The sequence below is a fragment of the Panthera onca genome, chromosome E2 (assembly GCF_046562875.1).
Source record: "Panthera onca isolate mPanOnc1 chromosome E2, mPanOnc1 haplotype 2, whole genome shotgun sequence".
Lineage (NCBI taxonomy): Eukaryota > Metazoa > Chordata > Mammalia > Carnivora > Felidae > Panthera > Panthera onca.
This window is the reverse complement of record NC_138353.1, coordinates 6306801-6329980: the sequence shown is the minus strand read 5'-3', so window position 1 is coordinate 6329980 and position 23180 is coordinate 6306801. Positions and strand designations below refer to the sequence as shown.

The following is a 23180-nucleotide window of genomic DNA, read 5'->3' as shown; positions in this document are numbered from 1 at the left end:
CTCAGGTCATGATTTCGTGGTTCGTGAGATGGAGTCCCATATCAGGCTCTGCACTGATGGTCCAGGGGCTGCTTGGGATTCTTTCTCCCTCTCTCTCTGCCCCTTCCTCTCCCACTTGTGCTCTCTCTCTCTCAAAATAAATAAATAAACTTAAAGAAATTAAATCTTAAAAAAAAATCCCTCCCAGATACCATATATATTTTTAATGTACTAATATATCATCATATCATCATGTATCCACTTTGGGGTCATGCCAGGATATTTTCATTTTACCTGAAAATATTTTAAATATGCTAATTTCCTATCTAAACATTATCATATTTCAATTGATTACCATTTCTGTGGTGAAATCTTCCATATCTAGGGATGTAAGAGAATCACTTATTTCATGATAGATGTTAATTCACAGATATTGCCATAAAAATTATTGAGGGCAAAAACAAGGCTATTAGAAATTTGAAAATCCAGTTTTGCTTTTTGTAGGGTTTAAATAAAACCCTAAATAAATACCCTTAGATATATTGCAAAATTAATTATTTTTTAGGTGAAAGTAAATTGAAATGTCTTTTAAGGACTATATAGTGTACAGGCTTTGTTATCCACATCTGCCAGAACATTGAGAAATAGAAAACAAAGAAAACCACTGAAATATACTACAATTTTTTAAAAGTAACCCTGCACCCAACATGGGGCTAAAACTCACCACCACAAAATCAAGAGTTGCATGCCCTACCAGCTGAACCAACCAGGTGGCCCACTACCACGTTTAGAATAAAAAAAAAAAAAAAAACAAAACAAAACAAAAAACATGCTTTTTAACCACCTTCAGAGTGATAGTAAAGTGAATTTGAAATTACGTTATATTTAGAAATTATTGACTTAACCATATTGTGATGTCAACAACGTTTATCTCGAATGCATTTGAGTATAATTATCTCGTGTGGAACAATATAGTAAGTATAAAAAGAGCGATGTAATTTAATCTTTGTTTTAAAGTTATTGCTTTTTTAAAAGTAATAAATTATCACATGCCTTAGCCCTCCAAGCCCTACACCTCAGGTCTTGTCCCTGGGTAAGTCTCTGGAACACAGCACAGGGTTGAGTCTGACTCCGAGGTGAATGGGGAGTATAAACGGAAATGTTGGCCTGGGTGCACTTGTGAAATTGCACATTCCGCCCAGGCAGAATCTGCATTTCACACTCCAGTTTGCATCCATTTGCAGTTCAGTTGTTTAACTTAACTTTAATTGCAACAGTGTTCCAGGATCCAGCCACCGCCCACATCCACCCCGCACCGAGGTCCCAGCTCCCAAGATCACTGAGTTGCTTCATCCTCTCTGGCGGGACTCGTGGCTTTTGACTTGAATCGTTTTCAGCTGTGAAGAGGAAAACATCTGACTTTCCAACATAAGTGGCGCCCACAAAACTCTAAGCTTTTACCTTAAAATTGTTTTAAACATTAACTTGAAATAGAAAGTGCCGCTTCCCAGGATAAAGACCAGGCTGACTCCAGCACTCCCAAGCCCCGAAAACCTGGGAGGGAATCCCAGATCCGGCGCTGGAGTCGGCCCCGCCCACGCCTGTCCTCTCCGCGCGCCTCATCTCTATGGTTACCGCCAGCCCCTGAGACCCCGCCTCCCGCTCCCGCCGACCTTACGCTAGCCGGGCTTCGCTCTGCGCCCTGCACAGGCCCCGCCTCTTCCCTTTGCGCGCGCGCGGTTGCCTGCAGACCCGGAAGCGGGTTTCGTGGAGCGGTGGCCAGTCTGTGGAGTGTGAGTTTCGTCTTTCTTGTTTAAACTTGCGCCTCGCAGTGTCCCTTCCTCTGTCCCCGGGGTCTGGGGGCCGCTAAAATCTCCGCACCACCTCCTCCAGTCCAAGTAAATTCAGACGTCTCCGTGGGAGGCCGGGGGCTTCCCTTTTTGTTTGGAATTCGCGAGGTGGATGTTCGCTGCTCTTTGCCCCTAGAGGGCAGCGCCGGGCCGCCCCCTCGGGAGAGGCTGGTCCTTACCTGCGCCCTGAGATTCTGGAGAGCTCAGCCCTCTCCGGAGGCACGCTCACTTCCTCTCACCTCGCGTCTCTCTCAGACGGCTCCTCTTAGTTCCCCAGGCCTCACCTTGTGCTGGGGAGGACTAGAAAGGGCCTGTCTTGAGACAGACCGTGCACCCGGCGCTGGATAATGTGCTTTTGTGGGAGGTGGGCATCCAGTTACACCCCACTCCTGGGTGAGAGGAATCCGGAGGAGAGGGACTGCCCATCTTAAAAACAAAAGTCAGTTATTTTACCAGCAAAATGATTTTATTCTGGAAGAAGCAGAGGAATTGCAGTTCGGGACATGCATGGAGTGGTGAACTATTGGCAAGTTGGGAGAGAAAGGAAAGGTCAGCTCTAATTTTTAGGAGGAAATTGGGGAGGGTTTTTTGTTTTTTATTTATTTTTTTAAAGAGAGAGCGCGTGCGCGAGAGCACGAGCGGGGGACGAGCAGAGAGGGAGACCGAGAATCCCAAGCGGGCTCCGTGTTGTCAGCACAGAGCCTGATGAAGGGCTCACACTTAGGAACTGCGAGATCATGACCTGAGCTGAAATCAAGGAGTCGGAGGCTTAATTGACTGAGCCACCCAGGCGCCCCCGGGGGGAGTTTTAAACGGAAGTTCATTGGAGAAGAACAAGAGTTGAAGGTTGTGGCGGTTTTTCAGTGGCTGCAGGTGGTGGTCAGTGCGTCTGTTGGTGGGGCAGGAAGGGATCTTCCTTTATTTTCTTTTTTTTTTTTGTTTATTTATTTTTGGGACAGAGAGAGACAGAGCATGAACGGGGGAGGGGTTAGAGAGAGAGGGAGACACAGAATCGGAAACAGGCTCCAGGCTCCTAGCCATCAGCCCAGAGCCTGACGCGGGGCTCGAACTCACGGACCGCGAGATCGTGACCTGGCTGAAGTCGGACGCTTAACCGACTGCGCCACCCAGGCGCCCCTCTTCCTTTATTTTCTTACAAGCAGGAGATGAAATTCCCATGTGAAAAAGGACCTCCCTTGTTAAAGTAATTCTTCTGTTCGTTCTTCCTGCTGGTTAAGCAGGCTACAGGGAGTGGTACTTGCCAGAGAGCTCCCACTTCAGGGTTTCCCTCCTCCACTTTAAATGAGGTTTCCTTATTTATTTTCACAAGACCTACGGAGAGAATTACAGAAAAATGAATGAGGGAGGACCAGAAGCAGATGGCAAAGTTGCAGCAGTGGGAGAAAAGAAGGTTGAGAAATTTAGAGTAAAAAGGAAATCTCCAGAGGGATGATGGGGAGCAAAATGTAGAGAGGGGCAACAGGAGCGTGGGTAACAAAGGGGAAGGCACTTCACTTGGAGCCTAGGGAGAGGTTGAAAGAGTTGGAGTCCTGGCAGCCTGCGCGATGTGGTGCTGAGAGGAAAGAAGGGGCCAATGGGAGGAGACCAGAGGAACGGAGGGAGAAACAGCCGGGAGGGAGCCCAGCAAGCTGGGGGTGCCAGAGAGTGGGGATAGAGGGAGAGTAGCAGGGAAAGAGCACACTTAACTGGGAGAGCAGATGGGAGCTGGGGAGGAAAGAGAAATGCATGAACATTGGGGACAATCAGAAAGGTTGGGGAGAAAGCAACAAGAAGGGGAACAGGTTACAGAATGGGTCAGAACAAGTGTGCAAGAAGAAACCCAGAGGAGAGAAACAGCAGGACAGGAGAGGGGAACAGAATGCGCAGAAACCCAAGGGGAAAATGGAAAAGCAAACCAAAAAAAAAAAGAAAAGGGGTTGGGGGAGAGATAAATATTGAGAGAAGGAAAGACAGTAGTGAGCAAAGTAATCCAGATGAATGGTGAATTGGTTGGATATGGATGATGAAGTATGTTACGTTACATATGGCTTTATAATATAATACACTTAAAATTAGAATAAATTATGCAGATAAGTGTGAGGATTGCAAAACTCCTTTCTAAAAAGCCTGTGCATCTTATAATTATTTGCTTCAGAATATACCTTCCATTTGCAATCCCTGTTCAGCCAGGAAGGCAGAGACTTCACTCAGTCATGGGTCACCCTCTTCCCTTTGTCTGGGCTCAGAGGATAGAAGTGGGGCGAGAAATGGCCCTCATCACACGCTGCCTTTTTATGGAACATGAAAACTGAAAACTGTTGCTTCTTTGTAATGGATTTTACTTTTTTCTTCCTGATTCGCTTATATTTACATCATTTTCCTTTTTGAAGCTTGAAATACATCTTTATACTTTCCTATAAATAATTAACTTCTGAAGTGAGCTTTGAAAGCATCCTACAAACAGTTTCTGGCATTCTTTTCTAAGCATGACCTTGCCATTTTTAAAAATTTTGGTCTCATACTTCATTGTTTAAAAAAAAAATGTTTTTTTAACTTTTCTTTTTTAAGTTTATTGTGTTTGGTTCAGACAGGTCTGTAAGCTCTCTCTTTGTCATGTATATTGAGAACTTCCTTTAGTATCTAGTATAATTTTAGACTGTTCCAGTGTGTACTTTGTAAACATGTCAGTAATCTCTTCTGTAAGTCGAAACCTGGTTTAAGCTGTCACTTTAATATTCAGTTTTCTTACCTTTTATGTGATCTTTTGAAACAGTGGGCCATGAGCTACCGAATAGATATTCCCCTCAAGTTCCTCTTGCCTGCTTTTTGCAAATATTGAAGAATGGGCTGATTTACTTGGAAATGTCACCTAACAGAGCCCATCTGTTCCTGATGAGGAAATTCGTGTCTTGTTTCTATAGGTGGCCGCCTTGCAGTGTTTACAGCAGCAATTCATTATGTGTTCAAAATTCTGAATTTTGTAAATGTTTTAGTGTGATGTTCTGGATAAGGGGAGTTTAGTGCCTGAGCACACAGCGATTATACCTTGAGATAAAAGTTTCCTAAGGGCGCCTGGCTGGCTCATTTGGTAGAGCGTGTGACTCTTCTTAATTTTTCTTTAAATGTTTTTATTCATTTTTGAGAGACCAAAAGAGACAGCACGAGCAGGCAAGGGGCAGAGAGAGAGGGAGACACAGAAGCAGGCTCCAGGCTCTGAGCTGTCAGCACAGAGCCCCGACACAGGGCTCGAACTTACGAACGTTGAGATCATGACCTGAGTTGAAGTCAGACACTTAACCAACTGAACCACGCAAGTGCCCCTAGCGTGCGACTCTTGATCTCAGGGTCATGAGTTCAAGCCTAACACTGGGCTTAGAGATTATTTAAAAAGAAAAAAATAAAGGAAAAGAAAAGAAATAGAAGTTTCCTTAGCCCGGACATGTGAAAGATGGTCCTGGAATTTTTAAGAGAGAAGAGTGATGTGGGCAAACTCTGCCCACTGGGCCATTCAGGCCACCCTATCAGAATTCAGACCCAGTTTTGCTTACTCAACGCAGACCTTCTCAGGATAACTTGGTGAAATGACTCCCTTGTGGGCCTCAGTGAGCCCAGCTCAACATGGAGATGACGGACTAGACAGACACTGGATTTGAGCAACACTGAGCCCTGACTTCATTGGCAGAATACAACGCATATCTCGTGTGGCAGTTCTTGGACAGAGTGCCCAGATGTCAGTAGAATTGTAAATGGGTCCCAGTCCTCCAAAAATGAAACACAGAACACTAGGATGGAGGCAGAGACACAGACTCTGAGTCACAGTCACCCCTCTCTCTGCAGCAGGCGTGACTCTCTCGGCAGAGTATGTCCCTCCCTGGCATTGAACCCTCTGCTGGCTCCATCGTCACCAGGACAGAATACAGACTCACTGTGGCTGCACAGCCCGAATCGTCAGGCCCTGCCAGTGTCTCCAGCCTCGTCCTGGGACCTTACCCTCTCCTCACGGTTCGCTGTGCCCCAGTCACGATCACCTTTTCTCTGTTCCCAAACACCAGCCTTTTCTGTCACAGGTCCTCGTCCCTGCTCTGACCTGATGTCCCTAAACCATGTCAGCTCTGGCCCTTCCTCCTCCTTCAGGTTTAGGCTCAGAGATGTCTCTCCAGGCTCTCCAGCCCGACACTTCAAGTGCCCTTCCCCAGCCATCTGTCGTGTTATGCAGGTTGAATCGTCTCCATTGAGTCTTTCCTGTTTTGTCTCAGCTGGAGGGAGCACGAAGTCCCTCCTTCCCAGGCTGGCGGCTGCACCTCACTTTGGGCTTGGGTTGAGCTGCCGGGCCTGTGGTAGAGCTGAGTAGTCCTCGGGGAAGACCAAGGAGGCCGGGCAGGTGGTGATGCTCATGCCAGTATTTGTTCTGGGAATTTCAGTTAATGGATCGAAATCTCCTGTGGCTGCTTATTTACTCAAGAGCAGAAGGACGTACCGGGGCCTGGAAGGCCCTACAGACCAGGGGTCCCCACGTGTTCACCTGCTGCGTCACTGCCCTTCACCAGCTCTCAGGTGGCCCGGGCTGTGCATGTCACCAGGGACCGGCTGCATCCTGGGCGGGGGCTTGGCTTCCAGCAGTTATCTGCTCAGAGTCAAGAGTCTCAGTTTCCCTTCAGGAGGGTGAGGACGAGGTCAGGAGCCTCAGGGGACATAAAATAGGCACCACGAAGAACTAGAGGTTCTTGCAACTTGCTGTGAGTGGGGAGGGGAGACCTGGTGGCCTCTGGGAAGAGATCTGGGGCCTCTCTGTCTCTCGCGTCCCACCACACTGGATCTGGCCAACCTTTGACTGTTTTTCAGCTGGACTCCCTGTTGTCCCCACTTGCTCACAAGTGTTCCCTGGCGGGGCCACCTCGTTGGTGTCCATACTGAAGACCCGGTATCCTTCACTCTGCACTCGTGTCCGTTACTGGTGTGGTGCCCGTGCCTCTTGGCCCAGTTTGCTCAGCCGCATGTCGAGGAGAGGTGGGAAGATGGGGAAAATGGAAGTGAGGCGAGAGGGGTGTGCGGGAGGGAAGCGGAAGCAAGTGTGGGCCCCCAGATGGCCCAGGGAACGGTGTGTGCGCGTGTCCCGGGCATGGCTGTGGGGTGAGGGGTGTGTGGACCTGTTGGGAAGGGGTGTCTCGGTTCCTGCGGGAACACCGGGAAGTGGTTTGTGGGTGGTTGTGGGGCTGCATGGGTCCGTTTGCGGAGCCGTTGTCGTGGCCCAGGTTCCCCCGGACCCAGATGCTGAGGCTGAGATTTGCCAGCTGGGGTTTAATTGGGAAACTTGATGACACTTGAGGAGACACGAAAAGGAGAGGGATTAGGCAGAGGCACATTCCCCTGTGATGTTGTTCGAGCCACAGGGAGCTCTGGCCGCAGCTGGATGGTGCCTCGGTCCTACGGGTTGGGGGGAGTCTGGGAATCTGTTCCACACAGTAACCTGTGTGGAGTCTGTGCAAGAATCATCGTCTGACACAGAGGATTTGGAGGGAAGGTCTCAGAGAACCTTCTGGATTATTCTGTATTGCAAGTCAAGAAGGATTCAGATGCATTTTGGAAGATCTAAGTGAGAGTTTTGAATGTTTAAGAAGATATTGGGGGCTCATGCATCCTTGTAGACATCTGTTGACAGGTAGGAGAGTGGTCTGAGTGAAGGACTCTTGACTCTTTTTTTCTTTAATCTCGACACCCAATGTGAGGCTCGAACTCACGACCCCAACCAAGATCAGGAGTCGCACGTTCTACTGACTGAGCCAGCCAGGCGCACTGGATTTGGCTTTCTGTGCCTCCCCTGCACCTGGTCAGCTGCTCTGTCCCTCACGATGAAGACTGTTCCGAGGGCAAACAATACCCCTGCGCATTTCAGTGCCCCCAAATGAAGGCCATATGAAGGCCATGCGAGAGGTTGCACCACCGTCGTTTTGTGTGTTGCTGAGCCAGAGACTGTTCCCGGGTCGCCAGCCCCACCCACTGCCTCGGGACCGGATGGGATCCTTCCTCCACTCCATCTCGAGTTTGTACGCGGTAGGAAATAATTTCAGTCAGCACACGCAGATGGTGGTTTCGCCCGTCTTCCACACGCACGTGCACGCCTCCCCCCCAAAGCCGCTTATTCACTGTCTTCGTTGAATCTTTAAACCCAAACATTCTCAGGGCGTCTGGGTGGCTCAGTCGGTTAAGCGTCCAACTTCGGCTTAGGTCGTGATCTCATGACTTGTGAGTTCGAGCCCCACATTGGGGTCTGCACTGAGCGTACAGAATCTTCTTGGGCTTCTCTTTCTCTTCCTCTCTCCCAGCCCCTCCCTGCTCATGTGCTCTCTCTCGCTCGTTCTCCCTCCCTCCCTCCCTTCAAATAGACTTAAAAAAATTGTTTTAAATAACAAAACGTTCTCTATTAACTAATTTCCCCTCTGGTAAGCCCTTCTCTTCCTTACTCCCTTTCATTTTTTTTTTCATGTTTCAAGTTTTTATTTAAATTCTAGTTTTTAACATACAGCGTAATATTAGTTTCAGGAGCAGAATGCAGTGATTCATCACCTACATACAACACCCAGTGCTCAGCACAACAAGTGGCCTCCTTAATGCGCATCCCACCCCGTGCTCCCTTTCAGGACACAAGACCCTAAAAGCCTGCTTCCACTGTCTTCAAATCTGGTCTCCACTCGTCTAGTGAACCCCATCTGGTCAAGCTTTCAACAGCTACCGTGCCCCTGAGACTTTGTCTTTCAGAGCCACAGCGACCCCATTTCTCAGTCCAGGATTGAATGTCCTGTCTTTATTTTGCTTTTCCTGTCAGGGGCAGGTGGAACATGTGACCACTCCCTCTTCCTCGACACACTTTTTTTTCTTAGTTTGAGGACATCTCGCTAAGCTTTACTACCCTATTTACCTGTTGGTTTCCCCGATCACTGGTCACCTCTTAGCTTCCCTGCTGGTGTCTGCTGAACTCCCTGGTCTCCGAGTGCGGGGCACCCCGCAGCTGAGTCCTTGAACCTCTTCTCTCTGGCTACACCCCTGCCTTTCCTTATCACTTCATCTCCGGTTCTCAGCACCACCTGCATGTCTCCTGGTTTCTGCTTCCACCAGACTTCTGCCCTGGACTCCGTCCCGTGTCCAGCTGCCTCGACATCTCTGCTAGGACGTCTGGGGCACATCCATCTTAACTTGTCCAGAACTGACTCGACCTCCCCCAGTCACCCTCCCCCTGCACCCTCCACATTTTGGTTAAGGGCAACCCTCTACTTCCTGGGGCTTAGTGAACAGCTTGGCATAATTCTAAATATGAGATACTACATTATTTGTAAATATTTGAATGTGTATGATGAAAAAAATCTGATGTTTGCTTCAAATGAGAGGAGGAACATATCGTTTCTTTCAAGACATGGGGGGCAAATGTTGGAAGACACGCCCTTCCGGATCTGCCTCCCCAGGTGCCTGTCTGTCCTCCTCCCCTGCTGGTCTCCTCACCCCACTGCTGCCACACAGGCCTCTTCCCCTCTCCTGGGGCCAGGCTTGCTCCTGCCTGAGGGCCTCCCGGGGCCTGTCCCTCTGCCTGGTACTGTGTGGCCCCTCAGAGGGGGGTGGCTAACAAGCTCCCTCCTCTGGGTCCTCGTTCTGATGCCACCTTCTCAGTGGAGCCTCTCAGACCCCCTCCCAGAGAGTCCCTTCAAATGGCCAAGGGGAGACAGGGCCTGATCTCAGTCCTAGTTAAAGTGCCTGGGGGGTTTCTGATGTGTCTCCAGCGCTGAGCACCAAGGCTGTGGTGCTCCCTGTCTGAGGCTGACATCCGCCCCTGACCCAGGGAGAGGTGAGGGGGCCCGGCTCTGCGTGGGGTGTGATTGGGGCAGGCCTGTGACCTGCAGGGGAGGGTCAGGTCCCGCCCAGGTCCCCACTGATGCGGTGTGCGGGGGGCTTCACCAGGGCGGGAGCCGGTTCTGAAGAAGAAGGGTGGGAAGGTCACTTGCTGGCCTCTGGAGGAGTCCACTGTCCCGGGGCACCCCCTGTGTTTTCACACGGAGAGGCCTTCCCGTGTGAGGATGCAGGACGGGAAGGACCCAGACTGACTCAAAGCGTTAAGCTGCGTTTTCTTGACACTTAGGATTGAATTCCCAAGCCTGATCCTGCCTGAGGAAGAATCCCGGAAAGGGAGGAAGAGCAAAGGAAAGGAGTCGGGAATGGCCGTCTGTCAGGTGAAGTCATATCCTGGGTCGATTTCCTGTCTCTCATTCCTGCAAGGCCCTTCTTGGACTTGCTAACCTTGTCTGAGTCTGAAGTGTTTGTCCACACTCCCCCAGACCTTCCCACCCCCGTCCCTCTCCTCTGCACTTAGATTCCAGCTCATCATGACCCAGGGACCGGAGCCTATGAGGAGGGCCCTTTGTGTCATGGAGAGTCAACTCCTCTTACTTCAGTAAATTTGAATGTGTGTGTGTGTGTGTGTGTGTGTGTGTGTGTGTGTGCAGGGATGCACAAGCCTGTAGTATTTACAGACATTATCATTACTTCATAAATAAGTTTATTAATTTTTGAAGTTAAATCTTAAGTATTTGCATGGCTTTACATGTTTTCTACACTATCACATTAATGAGTTAAATAGCACAAGAGTGATATTTATGTGCGTGTGCGTGTGCATGCACAGATACAATGACCATGCTGTTAGCCTTAAACTTGTCTCTAATTGTTTCAGGAATCCCTCTCTCAACATTCTTTTCATGCTATCTGGTATATATGTTTCGTTGTTTAGGTTCAGTTCCAAAGCCTAAATGTCTGGGTTCTGGAGCTTTTTCTGCCATTTCTTAGAGCATTTGACCTTGGGCAGGCTTCGGGGAATGTGTGTGACACAGTTGTCTCCTTGGTAAGATGGGAACAGATCTGTCTATGATGAGTGATGTCGATGTCAATGGGAGTTAGTGCGTGGAAAGCATTTAGCATGATGGCTAGCACGTGGGAAGTCTTCAAGAGCCTTTACTCACCGTGGCCTTCCTCTAAAGCCATCATGGGTATTGTCTTCTCTGAAGATAACACTCATGCCTTTGCTCATCTAGATATTGAATATCACTCATTGTGACATTGATAGATATCACAACGTGATGGATAACACTTTTAGATAACCTTATATTGATTTTCTATTTTTTAAAAAAATTTTTTAATCTTTATTTATTTTTGAGAGAGGGAGAGAGAGTGCGTGTGCACAAATGGGGGAGGAACAGAGAGGGAGACACAGAATCCAAAGGAGGCTCCAGGCTCTGAGCTGTCAGCACATAGCCCGACGTGGGGTTCGAACTCATGAACTACAAGATCATGACCTGAGCTGAAGCCGGTGTTTAACCAACTGAGCCACCCAGGCGCCCTATTTTTTTTTTAAGTTTATTATTATTAATAATATTATTATTTTTTTTTTTAGTAATCTCTGCACCCAACGTGGGGCTCAAACTCACAACCCCAAGATCAAGAGTCACATGCTCCCAACGGGCACCCCTGATTTTCTGTTTTTATATTTCTTATATTGTCCACAAAAATGAAAAAAGCCGTATTGATTTAGAGGCCATCCTAACCTCTTATGGGAACGTGTAATAAGCCAAAATTGGGGACACATAACTTGCTCAGAAATACCTTACTGTATTTGTACAGTACAATCTGTAAGAAAACCTACTTCATCTGAATTGATCCTTACACATTTCTCGTCTTCCTGTTTTGGGTGCGGATAACTCTCCCCATAGCTCCTTGGTGAAATGTGTTCTCATTTCAGGGATGGTTGACCTTCAGGGATGTGGCCATAGAGTTCTCTCAGGAGGAGTGGGAGTGCCTGGACCCCGCCCAGAGGGCCTTGTACAGGGACGTGATGCTGGAGAACTACAGGAACCTGGTCTCCCTGGGTGAGGAAAACTTCCCTCCAGAAGTGGAGATCTGCCCTTGGGTGTCTGCATTCTCCTCCTTGGACCCCCTGTCTTACTTGACTGAGATTGAAGCCCTGTTGCCTCAGATACGAAAAGCCTCATAACGTGGTATCTGGACTTGACACTTACACTTTTGTCAGATGATTTGCACACTTAATCAGGCATGCTGCCAGAACTTAAGTATGCATAAAACCTTATGAAAAGCTTAAAATACCCAATTCCTTTTTTTTTCTCCCCCTGTGCTGTTGATTCACTGGTTCTTACAAGAGAGCGAGATCCTCGTGTAAACTGTTCTGTAAGTATTCAGAGGAGGCAGTCAGAGGATGAATTTTTTGTTTTTTAGCTCTACTGAGGTATAACTGGCAAAGAAAATTGTAATATATTGAAAGGGTACACTGTAGTGGTTTGACATACATATACATTGTGAAAGGATTTCCATAATCAAGTTAATTAACACACGTTACGTCACATATTTACTTTTTAAAAAATTTTTTGGTGAGGACACTTAAGTTCTATTCTCTTAGCAAATTTCAATGATACGATATTACCAACTGTAGTCACCATGTTGTACGTTAGCTCTGCGGACCTTGTTCACCACGTGGCTGAAATTTTGTCCCCTTTTACCAACCTTACCCCATGTCCCCTGTGCCTCCCCCTCAGCAGCCACCCATTCTACTCTGTTTTCTAAGCATGGCTTCTTGCCTGGTCTCCACACTCCCTCCCTATTACCTGTCTTACATTTTGGCCACACACCCACACTATAATTCCTACAGTTAATTCCTATAATTCCATCGTGGGACAGCATGATGGTGTTTGCCACGTCAGTCCCTTCTTTTTTCCCAAGGTTGGAATTCTGACTGCCCTGGCACATTTACCCCTCCGTGGATTGGCAAATACCATCGCTTCTCTCATGTGCTCATTACCTCCTGCCCTCTGCTCCTGACCTTCCTTCTGACCGACCTTCCCTCACACGGTACCTCCATCTGGATGGACCACACTGTTCCTTACTAGCTTATGAATTGTGTAGAACTTGAACACCCTGATTCCCGCAGGCCCCCCTCACCAGCCACACTACTTACCACGTTAAGAAAGATCCCTGCTTATCCACTGTATCGCTGTTTCAGGACACTACAGAAATCCTTATTGCGGGGGTGACAGGGTACTCAGGGTGGCTAGGTAACACTGTTAGCACAACACAGCTCTGGTGTCTCCCTCAACGTATTTATGTCGAAGCTCCCGATCTTGACTGTGATTTGCAGGCGTTTATGCATGAGCACACTTTGTCTGAACCCGCAGGCCCAGGTCAAACCCTCTTTCTCATACTTACTTTCTCTATGAATAAGGGTTAGAAACACAAACCCCATGTGCCTACTGTCCCTATTTAAAAAGTGGTGGTGATGTACTTCAAGGCTTTTACCATGTCAGCGCTATTAAAAGGCTTAAGATATTCCGTGTTTTATTTTTTTTTAATTTTATTTTTAATTTTTTAAAATTTACATCCAAATTAGTTAGCATATAGTGAAACAATGATTTCAGGAGTACATTCCTTAATGCCCCTTACCCATTTATCCCATCCCCTCTCCCACAGTGCCTCCCGTAACCCTCAAGTTTGTTCTCCATATTTATGAGTCTCTTCTGTTTTGTCCCCCTCCCTGTTTTTATATTATTTTTGTTTCCCTTCCCTTAGGTTCATATGTTTTGTCTCTTAAAGTCTTCCTGTGAGTGAAGTCATATGATTTTTGTCTTTCTCTGACTGACTAATTTCACTTAGCATAATACCCTCCAGTTCCATCCACGTAGTTGCAAATGGCAAGATTTCATTCTTTTTGATTGCTGAGTAATACTTCAGTGTGTGTGTGTGTGTGTGTGTGTGTGTGTGTGTGTGTGTGTGTATATACATACATACGTACACCACATCTTCTTTATCCATTCATCCATCGATGGACATTTGGGCTCTTTCCATGCTTTGGCTATTGTTGATAGTGCTGCTATAAACATGGGGGTGCATGTGTCCCTTCGAAACAGCACACCTGGATCCTGTAGATAAATGCCTAGTAGTGCAATTGCTGGGTCGTAGGGCAGTTCTATTTTTAATTTTACGAGGAACCACCATAGTGTTTTCCAGAGTGGCTGCACCAGCTTGCATTGCCACCAACAATGCAAAATGCTCCAGCAGCCTGGAGCCTGCTTTGGATTCTGTGTCTCTTTCTCTCTCTGCCCCTCCCCGCTCGTGCTGTGTCTCTCTCATCTCTCAAAAATAAATAAATGTTAAAAAAAATTTAGATTACTCATTAGATAAGTTTGTTCTGGATTATTTACCATTAGAGTATATCATGCTGTGCTTTAGAATTAGTGCCCAATAAAGATGCAGTAAATATTGCATCCTCGCCAACATCTGTTGTTGCCTGAGTTGTTAATATTAGCCATTCTGACAGGTGTAGGGTGGTATCTCATTGTGGTTTTCATTTGTAAAGCTATTCCGTGTTTTATAGTAAAGTCTCAGAAATTCCTTGACTTTTGTAAGATACGGCAACCTTCTGTCATGATTTCGATCAGATGGTCTTTTGTCTGTGCCTTGGCTCAGCCTGCCGTAGCAAGTACCAAAACCAGATGGCTTAACTAATAGAAATTTATCTCTCACAGTTCTGGAGTCTGGCAAGTCCAAGATCTTGGTGCTAGTCAGTTCAGTTCCTGATGAGGCTTCTTCTGGTTTAGAGCACTGCCTTCTTGCCGTGTCTGTGCATGATGGAAAGAGTAAGGCAGCAAGCTCTCATATCTCTTCTTGTAACGGCCCTAATCCCATTCGCGACCCTGCACCCTCATGACCTGGTTACCTGCCAAAGACCCCACCTCCAACCCCATCATATTGGGGTGGACACAAACATTCAGGCCATGCAGCCTGCACTATATTTTGTATGTTTTTATTCTACAATTCTGTCCAAACATTGTTTGATCTGGCCTTCATTAATAAGATTTTCACGCACAAACTCATTATTACATATACTTTGTGGCCAGTGAACTAAAAAATTAAAGAATACTACATAGATAGGGAATTGATGAGCTGTTACATAAGTGCAGGGCGAAACTCATAATTGTGATTTATGGGGTGCCTGCCTGGTGCAGTCAGTAGAGCATGTGACTCTTGATCTCGGGGTTGTGAGTTTGAACTCCCTGTTGGGCATAGAGATACCTTAAAAAAAAAAATCATAATTGTGATTTCTGACTTCTTTTTCCCAATTATGTTAAGTATTTCCCTGACTGGATACTTCAAAAATGAGTGGTCTTAACATAAATTCCAGTTTTCATATTGTATGCTGGTTCTGGAATAGAAGCCCTTGCTTTTTTTTTTTTTTCCTCTCGAGAGATTTGTTGAGAATTCCACAAACTGTAATTTTGTATCATTGTGGTTACTTATTACTTCAGTCCTGCTTTTACTCTAGGTTACTAGAATGTTTTATTAATTGTCGTTATGACTTACAGATGATGGTTTTTTGGTATGCACAGTGCAGCATAGCCGACTTACACTGCTTGTTAAAAATGGCCATTCTGAGGGAATACAGTTACATGACTGGTATTCAGAAAAATATTTTTATAACATTGATTAAAGTCTCCCTCATTTCCCCAGTGCTACTATAGTTTTCCAATTCTAAATTGCCATTTATTTAGATAGCGTGCCTCGGTGGCTCAGTCGGTTAAGCATCCGACTTCGGCTCAGGTCATGATCTCACTGTTCGTGGGTTTGAGCCCCATGTCAGGCTCTGTGCTGACAGCTCGGAGCCTGGAGCCTGCTTTGGATTCTGTGTCTCTTTCTCTCTCTGCCCCTCCCCGCTCGTGCTCTGTCTCTCTCATCTCTCAAAAATAAATAAATGTTAAAAAAAATTTAGATTACTGGTTAGATAAGTTTGTTCTGGATTATTTACCATTAGAGTATATCATGCTGTGCTTTAGAATTAGTGCCCAATAAAGATGCAGTAAATATGGACAGTACTTTTACCTCTTCAAACATGAAACAACCATATATTTTCTGTGAAAAATTGGCAGGTAATGGTGTGCCATTGCAGAACATGATGAGAAAATCCCCCTCTTTTCAGGGCTAACGTAAGTTTGCATACTGTGATTTTTTTTTTTTTTTTGTCATTGATTATTTAATTTTTTTTTAGTGTTTGTTCATTTTTGAGAGAGGGAGAGAGACAGAGCATGAGTGGGAAGAGGGGCAAAGAGAGAGGGAGACAGAGTCCGAAGCAGGCTCCGGGCTCTGAGCTGTCATCGCAGAGCCCGATGCGGTGCTCAAACCCACGGACTACGAGATCACGACCTGAGCTGAAGTCGGACACTTAACCGACTAGGCCACCCAGGTGCCCCAACATTGACTATTTAAAGTAGGCTTTAAAATCAATTTGAATTACATGTAATTACCCTTTTATATTAAAGAATCCTGTACCTTTTGTGTTCCTAAAAATTGAAAGTCATGGTTGCAACATTTCATAACTGATCAATATATGTAGTACTTTTGGTGTAATATGTTTTTCAATATGAGATTTTTCTGTAATTAATTGGAAACCTATGGTTCTTTATATCTCGTAGCTCTCTCTCCCAAATGCGTGATCAAGGAACTACCACCAAAAGAAAACAGTAATACAGGGGAAGTATTGCAGACAGTTATATTGGAAAGACATGAAAGCCGTTGCGCCGAAGATTGTGGCTTCAGAGATATCCAGAAAAGTTTTCACGACTCTGAGTGTCAGCGGAGGGACGGTGAAAGAAATTACGAAGGTGTGCTCGTGACCCTCAACAAAAACCTGACTGGTAGAAGAGACGCAGGAAATGAGCCGATTGAAAACAGGTCTGGACTAAGCTTTCAGTCACGTCTGGCTGGCGTGCAGATACTTCAGACTGAAGGGAAAATCTACGAATGTCACCAAGTGGCGAGGTCTGTCAGCGATAGTGCCTCAGTTTCACTACTTCACACAATTCTTCCAAGAGTCCCGACCAACATCTCTAATGAACGTGGGAATGATCCCTTGCGTTCTTCATTACTCACACAAGACCAGAAAGCGCGCATCAGGGAAGAACCTTACACACGTGAGGAGTGTGACAAAGCAGTGAATCCCGGTATACACCCCACTAGACGCCAGGTAATCCAGGCAGGAGAGAAACCGTATAAGTGTGACATATGTGGGAAGGTCTTCAGTCGCAACTCGCACCTCGTACGTCATCACAGAATTCACACCGGAGAGAAACCTTACCACTGCAATGAGTGTGGCAGGGCCTTCAGTGAGTGTTCAGGTCTTACGAGCCATCAGGTGATCCATACGGGAGAGAAGCCTTACAAGTGTAATGAGTGTGGCAAGGTCTTCAGTCAGAGCTCAGGCCTGGTGAGTCACCGAAGAATTCACACGGGAGAGAAGCCGTACAAGTGCAACGAATGTGGCAAAGCCTTTACCTACGGCTCACAGCTCACTAACCACCACGTAATCCATACCGGTGTGAAACCCTACAAATGTAACGAGTGTGGCAAAGCCTTTAATCAGAGCTCACATCTCACTAGACATCAAATAATCCACACGGGAGAGAAACATTACAAGTGTGACGAATGCGGGAAGGTCTTCAGTTACGATTCACACCTCGCGCGTCATCGCAGGACTCATTCTGGAGAGAAGCCTTACCAGTGCCATGAGTGTGGCAGAGCCTTTACTATGCTGTCGAGCCTTACTTACCATCAGGTGATCCATACTAGAGAGAAACCTTACAAATGTAATGAATGCGGCAAGGTCTTCAGTCAGAGTTCGAGCCTGCCTAGTCATCGGAGAATTCATACTGGAGAGAAACCTTACCAGTGTGACCAGTGTGGCAGATCGTTCATTCAACGCTCCAACCTCACTAGACACCAGATGATCCATACTGGAGAGAAGCCTTATAAATGTAGTCATTGTGGCAAGGTCTTCACTCAGAATTCAAGCCTTGTAAGCCATCAGAGAATTCATACCGGGGAGTAATCTGACGAACGTAGGAGTGTGACAACGCATTTGATTTGAAGTTCACGCATGAGTCGGCATCAGAGAGCCCACACTAGAGAGAAATCACATAAATGTAACGTGTGCGGCAGAGGACTTACACAGGCTTCGCAACTCACTAGACATCGGGATCTACATCTCTGATAAAACCACATGAATGTAATGTGCATGCTAAGGCTTCTACCCATGGATCAAAACTACAGAACATCACAGGGCCCACACCGGAGAGCAGCCTTACTAATGTAATGAATCTGAGAGGGCTTTTTGTCAAACATCCTGCCTTCGATGTCTTTGATGACAGAGCGTGAGCGGGGGAGGGGCAGAGAGAAAGGGAGACATGGAATCCGAAGCAGGCTCCAGGCACTGAGCTGTCAGCACAGAGCCCGACGCGGGGCTCGAACCCACGGACCGCAAGACCGTGACCTGAGCCGAAGTCGGACGCTCAGTCGACTGAGCCACCCAGGTGCCCCCAGAGAGTTTCTATGAGGAGTAAAATAATGAAATCTCAAGTTCTCTAAAGTGAGATACCGAAATAGTACACACCACAGGATAAATTGTTTTTTTTCAAATACTCAAAGCATACCACAGAATAAAGTCAAAATGTGTTAAAACTCCAGATGGGAAGATAGATAACACAGAGATAGAGCAAAGGTATATGGATCCTGAGGATAATGTTCTATGGAATCTTTTCTGGTTTAAAGTATTATTGTTTTACATTTCACATTTAAAGCTATGATCATTTTTGAGCTAATATTAGTACAGGTATGAAGTTTTTGTGGAGTTTTTTTGTTTTTTTTTTTTAATTCTCTTAGTTTCCTTGGTACCTCTGTCCGAGCTCAATTGGAAGTACTTGTATGGGGCCATTTCTGGGTTCTCTGTTCTTTTCCATTGATTTATTTGTGTCTCACTCCACGAATACAATGTAGTTTTGATTACTTTTTACTATATTAGAAATCTTGCATGAATGATTCTGACCACTTTATTCTTTTTCAGATGCTCTGGCTGTTCTAGTTCCTTTGCCTTTCTTTATAAATTTTAGAATAATCTTGTTTGTATTGTAGAAAATACCTTGATAGAAATTACATTAACCTGTCTATCAATTTGTAATCATTTGACATCATTTCTATGTTGTATCTTCCAGTAAATGGCTGTGGTAGGTCTCTATTTGTGTAAACTTTTATAGATTTTAGCATCAAAATCCTGTTAATGTTTTTGTTAGATTAACGTATGTTTGTACTTTTTCCTTTTTGAGCAATTGTACATATAATTGTATTTTTAATTTCAGTTTCCATGTGTTAACTGCTACTGCATTGAAGTAATATAGATTTTTTTAATGTCGATCTTGAATATCTAGAATTTACTAATCTTACAGGGCGCCTGGCTGGCTCAGTTAAAGAGCATGCAACTCTTGATCTCCAGGGCATGAGTTTGAGCCCCACTTTGGGTGTAGAAATTACTAAAAAAGTAAATAAATAAACTTAAAAAAAAAAAGAATTTACTAATCTCACTTTAGAGATTTGTAGCTTCTCTGGGCTTTTTTTTTTTTTTTTTTTTTTTTAATGTTTGTTCATTTTTGAGACAAAGACAGAGCATGACCAGGGGAGGGGCAGAGAGAGAGGGAGACACAGAATCTGAAGCAGGCTTCAGGGTCTGAGCTGTCAGCACAGAGCCTGATGTGGGACTCGAACTCACAAACCGCCAGATCATGACCTGAGCCCAAGTCAGATGCCTAACCAACTGAGCCACCCAGGAGTCCCTCTTTGGGCTTTTCTGTGTACACCATTTCGCTAGCTTCCTAATGTGGCTGTAAAAAGTTACCCCAAACTAAGTGAGTTAAAACAATAAAATTTATTCTCTTTTACTTCTCAACATAAGGTGTCTAGAATGGATCCACAGCACTGTTAGCCCTCTTGATATTCCAGGGAGGAATTTGTTTCCTTGCACTTTCCAAGTTCTGGAGACTGCTTAATTGCCTTGCCTCATAGCCCACTTCCTCTAAGGTAGCATCTTAACATCTGTCCCCATCCTGCTTCTATCAGAGCAACGACTTCTCTGTCTCCAACTCCACTTATATCCTTCTTATCACACCCTCCTGATTATATCATGTTTGCCAGGTAACCTAGGATCATCTTGCATCTCAGGATCCTTAACTAGGGCACAAGGACAAACTCTTTTTGCAAACTCTCTTTTGACATAGAATGTAACCCTCACGGGTTATAGGGATGAGGGCTATCCTTTTGGTGGGTGGTGAGAGGCGTGGGGAGGCATTCATCTTACTGCAACTGCAATACCTTCTGTTGATGGGTACATTATTAAACCTTCCTTTCTGGTCTACATCACTTTTCTTACCTTATTTCATTGGCTATAACTTATAGTACGTTGACTAGCAGTGGGAACAGAGGACCCCCTTATCTCCAGTCTGTGGAGGAACTATTCAGTCTTTCACCCTTAAGATTGATGTTTGCTGTACGGTAATTTTGTAGCTGTTCTTTATTGAGTTGAGGAAGTTTCCCTTGGTATGTTGAGTTCCGTATATATTTTGAATATTAACATCCTTTCAGATACATAGTTTGCAGATATTTTCTCCCATGGCTTGGATTGTCTTTTCACTCTTGATGGCTTCTTCTGCTGTGCAGAAAGAAGTTTGTCCCTTGTAGTTTGATGTGGTCACGCTTGCCCATTTTAGCTTTGTTCCCTCCTGCCTCCCCATGCTGGGGTCAAACTCCAAAGTTGGGGTCAAACTCAAAAATCACTCCATAGGCCAATGTCAAGAAGCTTTCCCCTGTTTTCTTCTAGGTTTCAGGCTTTACACTTAAGTTGTTGACATATTTTTTAGTTGATTTTTAAGTGTGATGTGAGATAAAAGTCCACTTTCAACTTCTGCATAGGGATGGACATCCAATTTTCCCAGCACCGTTTGTTGGAGACTGTTCGTTTCCCCATTGTGGGTTGTTGGCATCCTTGTTTGCACATCAGTTGACTGTAAATACATTAAGATACTTTTCTTCCCTCTAAAACAGCCTCTTAGGGAATCTGGCTCTCTCACCCCTCCTCTTTGCCTCATCACGTTCTTCCTCAGAACTGCTATGAGGAGAATGGGTTTGGGCATTGGGGGGCCCTCCTGCCTATTTCTAGGCACAGATGCAGATAAAAGGGTGCAAAGGACGTACAGGTTGGTAAGTGGATTTGTGGAGTTTTTGTGGCTGGAGCCTGTGTTTCAAGAGTTCCTTGTAGCACCAAGTCTTCCACTCCTAAAGGGCCCATTGGTTGCTCCACATAAAAATTAAAATTCATGGGGCACCTGAGTGGCTCACTTCGTTAAGCGACCAACTCTTGGTTTTGGCTCAGGTCATGATTTTGTGGTTTGTGGGTTCGAGCCCCACATCGGGCTCTGCAGCTGGCAGAGCTGGAGGGACAGAGAGGCTCTGTCCCTCTCTCTCTGCCTCTTTACCCCTTACAGTCTCTATTTCTCTCAAAATAAATAAGTAGATAAACAAAAACATTAAAATTCATGAAGACAAATGAACAAACCATCAGAAAATCCCTTGGTACCATTTCTGTCTATTCCTCTCTTCATGTTTGTTCATTTGTTCATTATTTTTTTAAAGTAATCTCCATGCCCAACATGGGGCTTGAACTCACCACCCTGAGTTCAAGTTGCATGCTCTACCACTGAGCCACCCAGGTGCCTCTCTTCATGTATATTTAGCTACCAACATACATAAGATCATTTTAATTATCAACAATAAGGTCAGCTGTTTCACACAGCACTTCTGAGACCAAACATGCGAGATTTTCCCTACACCAGCCAATTCTCCAGCTCTCTGGACACCCAACTGAGTGTCTTACAATTGATTCAGTTCTAAAGCCAACTGGGAATTTCCACAGACCACAGAGTCGGTCTCACAACACTGCCCCCACTTCAGATGCCAATCACAAGTCCTGGGCCTCTTGTACTTCTGACCAACTGGCTATAAATGGCTACAAATTCCAGTATATTCTTTTTTTTTTTTTTTTTTTAAAGTAGGCTTCATGCCCAACAGTGAGCCCAATGCAGGGCTTGAACTCATGACCCTGAGATCAAGACATGAGCTGAGATCAAGAGTCACTCAACTGACTGAGCCATCCAGGTGCCCGAAATTCCAGTATAATCTTGAGTAGAAGTGGTGATATACAGGGTTCAGTTCTCAATTCTTTACTCCTGATCATAACAGAAATGCTTCTAACATTTGGCTGTCAACATAAAGTTCTGTATTCATTGTAGATGGATACTATAGATCAGATTAACTTTCCTCCTCATGTTATGTACTGAACACACATTTATAGTTTAAATATAATAGTGTTTAAATGTTTAAAGTGCTTTTCTGAAGTTACTAGCATAATGGAGACGTAATCACATCATCGGGTGTATAGTACCGCAGTATATTAAAATGCAGGCATTACTAGAGTAAAACCTTTTTAGTCATAGTGCATATTCTAATGATTCATTTTGCACCGCATTCCAGAAGTCAAACTGCTTTCTCTTTGATACCTTAAGATGAAGGATATACTAGCAATACTACATTTTTTTTTTATATGTTTTCTTCTGTTCTGAAAACATTTTGTCTGTAAGTGAGGAGAACTGTCAATAAATACCTTGAAAAAGTGGGAAAGTTTCCTGGAAGGTGATCAGAGTCCTGTTGAATATTTCAAAGTTTTCAAGTTATGGATGCTTTTCTGATTTCTAATTCTTAATTCCATTTTAGTGATCTATCTGCATGGAAACTATTCTTCTCAGTTCTCAAATTAGTAAAGATAAAGTTGTTCACAGTAATTCCTACAGGTTTTGAAAATCTCTTATCAATAGTCTTACTGTAATTAGTATTCATAAGTACTAATACTAATAAATATAGTTTAATTAGTATTGTTCATGTGCCTATCTTTAGTCAATATTTTAAAAGATTTACCTGCTGTTTCAATTTTGATAAGACATTAGTTTTATTCTACTTTTCATTATATTCAATATAAATCTCATTTCTGCCCTTTTTTGGGCTTACGCTGTATCTTTTTCAAAAGTCTTGAATTGGACTTGTAGGATTGATATGTCCAGTGAACTTTTAATATGTAAATTTGCAGCTAACTTATTTCCTCCAGAGATTTTTTTCATTAAATAAATACCAGAAGTCTGAACTGGAATTTTCTTACCTTTTCATATACAAAAACTAGTTATCAAAATAAATAGCAACTATTACTTAGGTGTTCAATTTTTAAAAATCTGAAAGTACAGTTTTCCCGATACCATTATTTGAAAGAGGATAAACATTATCTGTCTTATTACAAAATATAGTTTTGAGAGTTTGTGGTATTGACGCAAAATGAATAAACCTTTTAGAGTCTAAAAGAGGGGCTCCTGTGTGGCTCAGTCCATTAAGCAA

General features: G+C 44.8%; 1 protein-coding gene across 1 annotated transcript; it reads left to right on the top strand.

Moving 5' to 3' along the window:
• The first annotated feature begins 1717 nt into the window (after positions 1-1717).
• On the top strand, positions 1718-22579 carry LOC132691142 (uncharacterized). Its single transcript, XM_060652527.3, has 4 exons — positions 1718-1772; positions 9955-10045; positions 11605-11731; positions 16337-22579. Exons 2-4 carry the CDS (start codon positions 10031-10033, stop codon positions 17746-17748), a joined length of 1554 nt encoding a protein of 517 aa, XP_060508510.3. The 5' UTR covers positions 1718-1772; positions 9955-10030; the 3' UTR covers positions 17749-22579.
• The last annotated feature ends 601 nt before the right edge of the window (positions 22580-23180 follow it).

Bases quoted from the DNA above. Each gene is read 5' to 3' on its own strand.
- LOC132691142 (XM_060652527.3), top strand. The intron at 11,732-16,336 runs GTGAGGAAAACT...TATATCTCGTAG, and splicing joins CAGGAACCTGGTCTCCCTGG to CTCTCTCTCCCAAATGCGTG.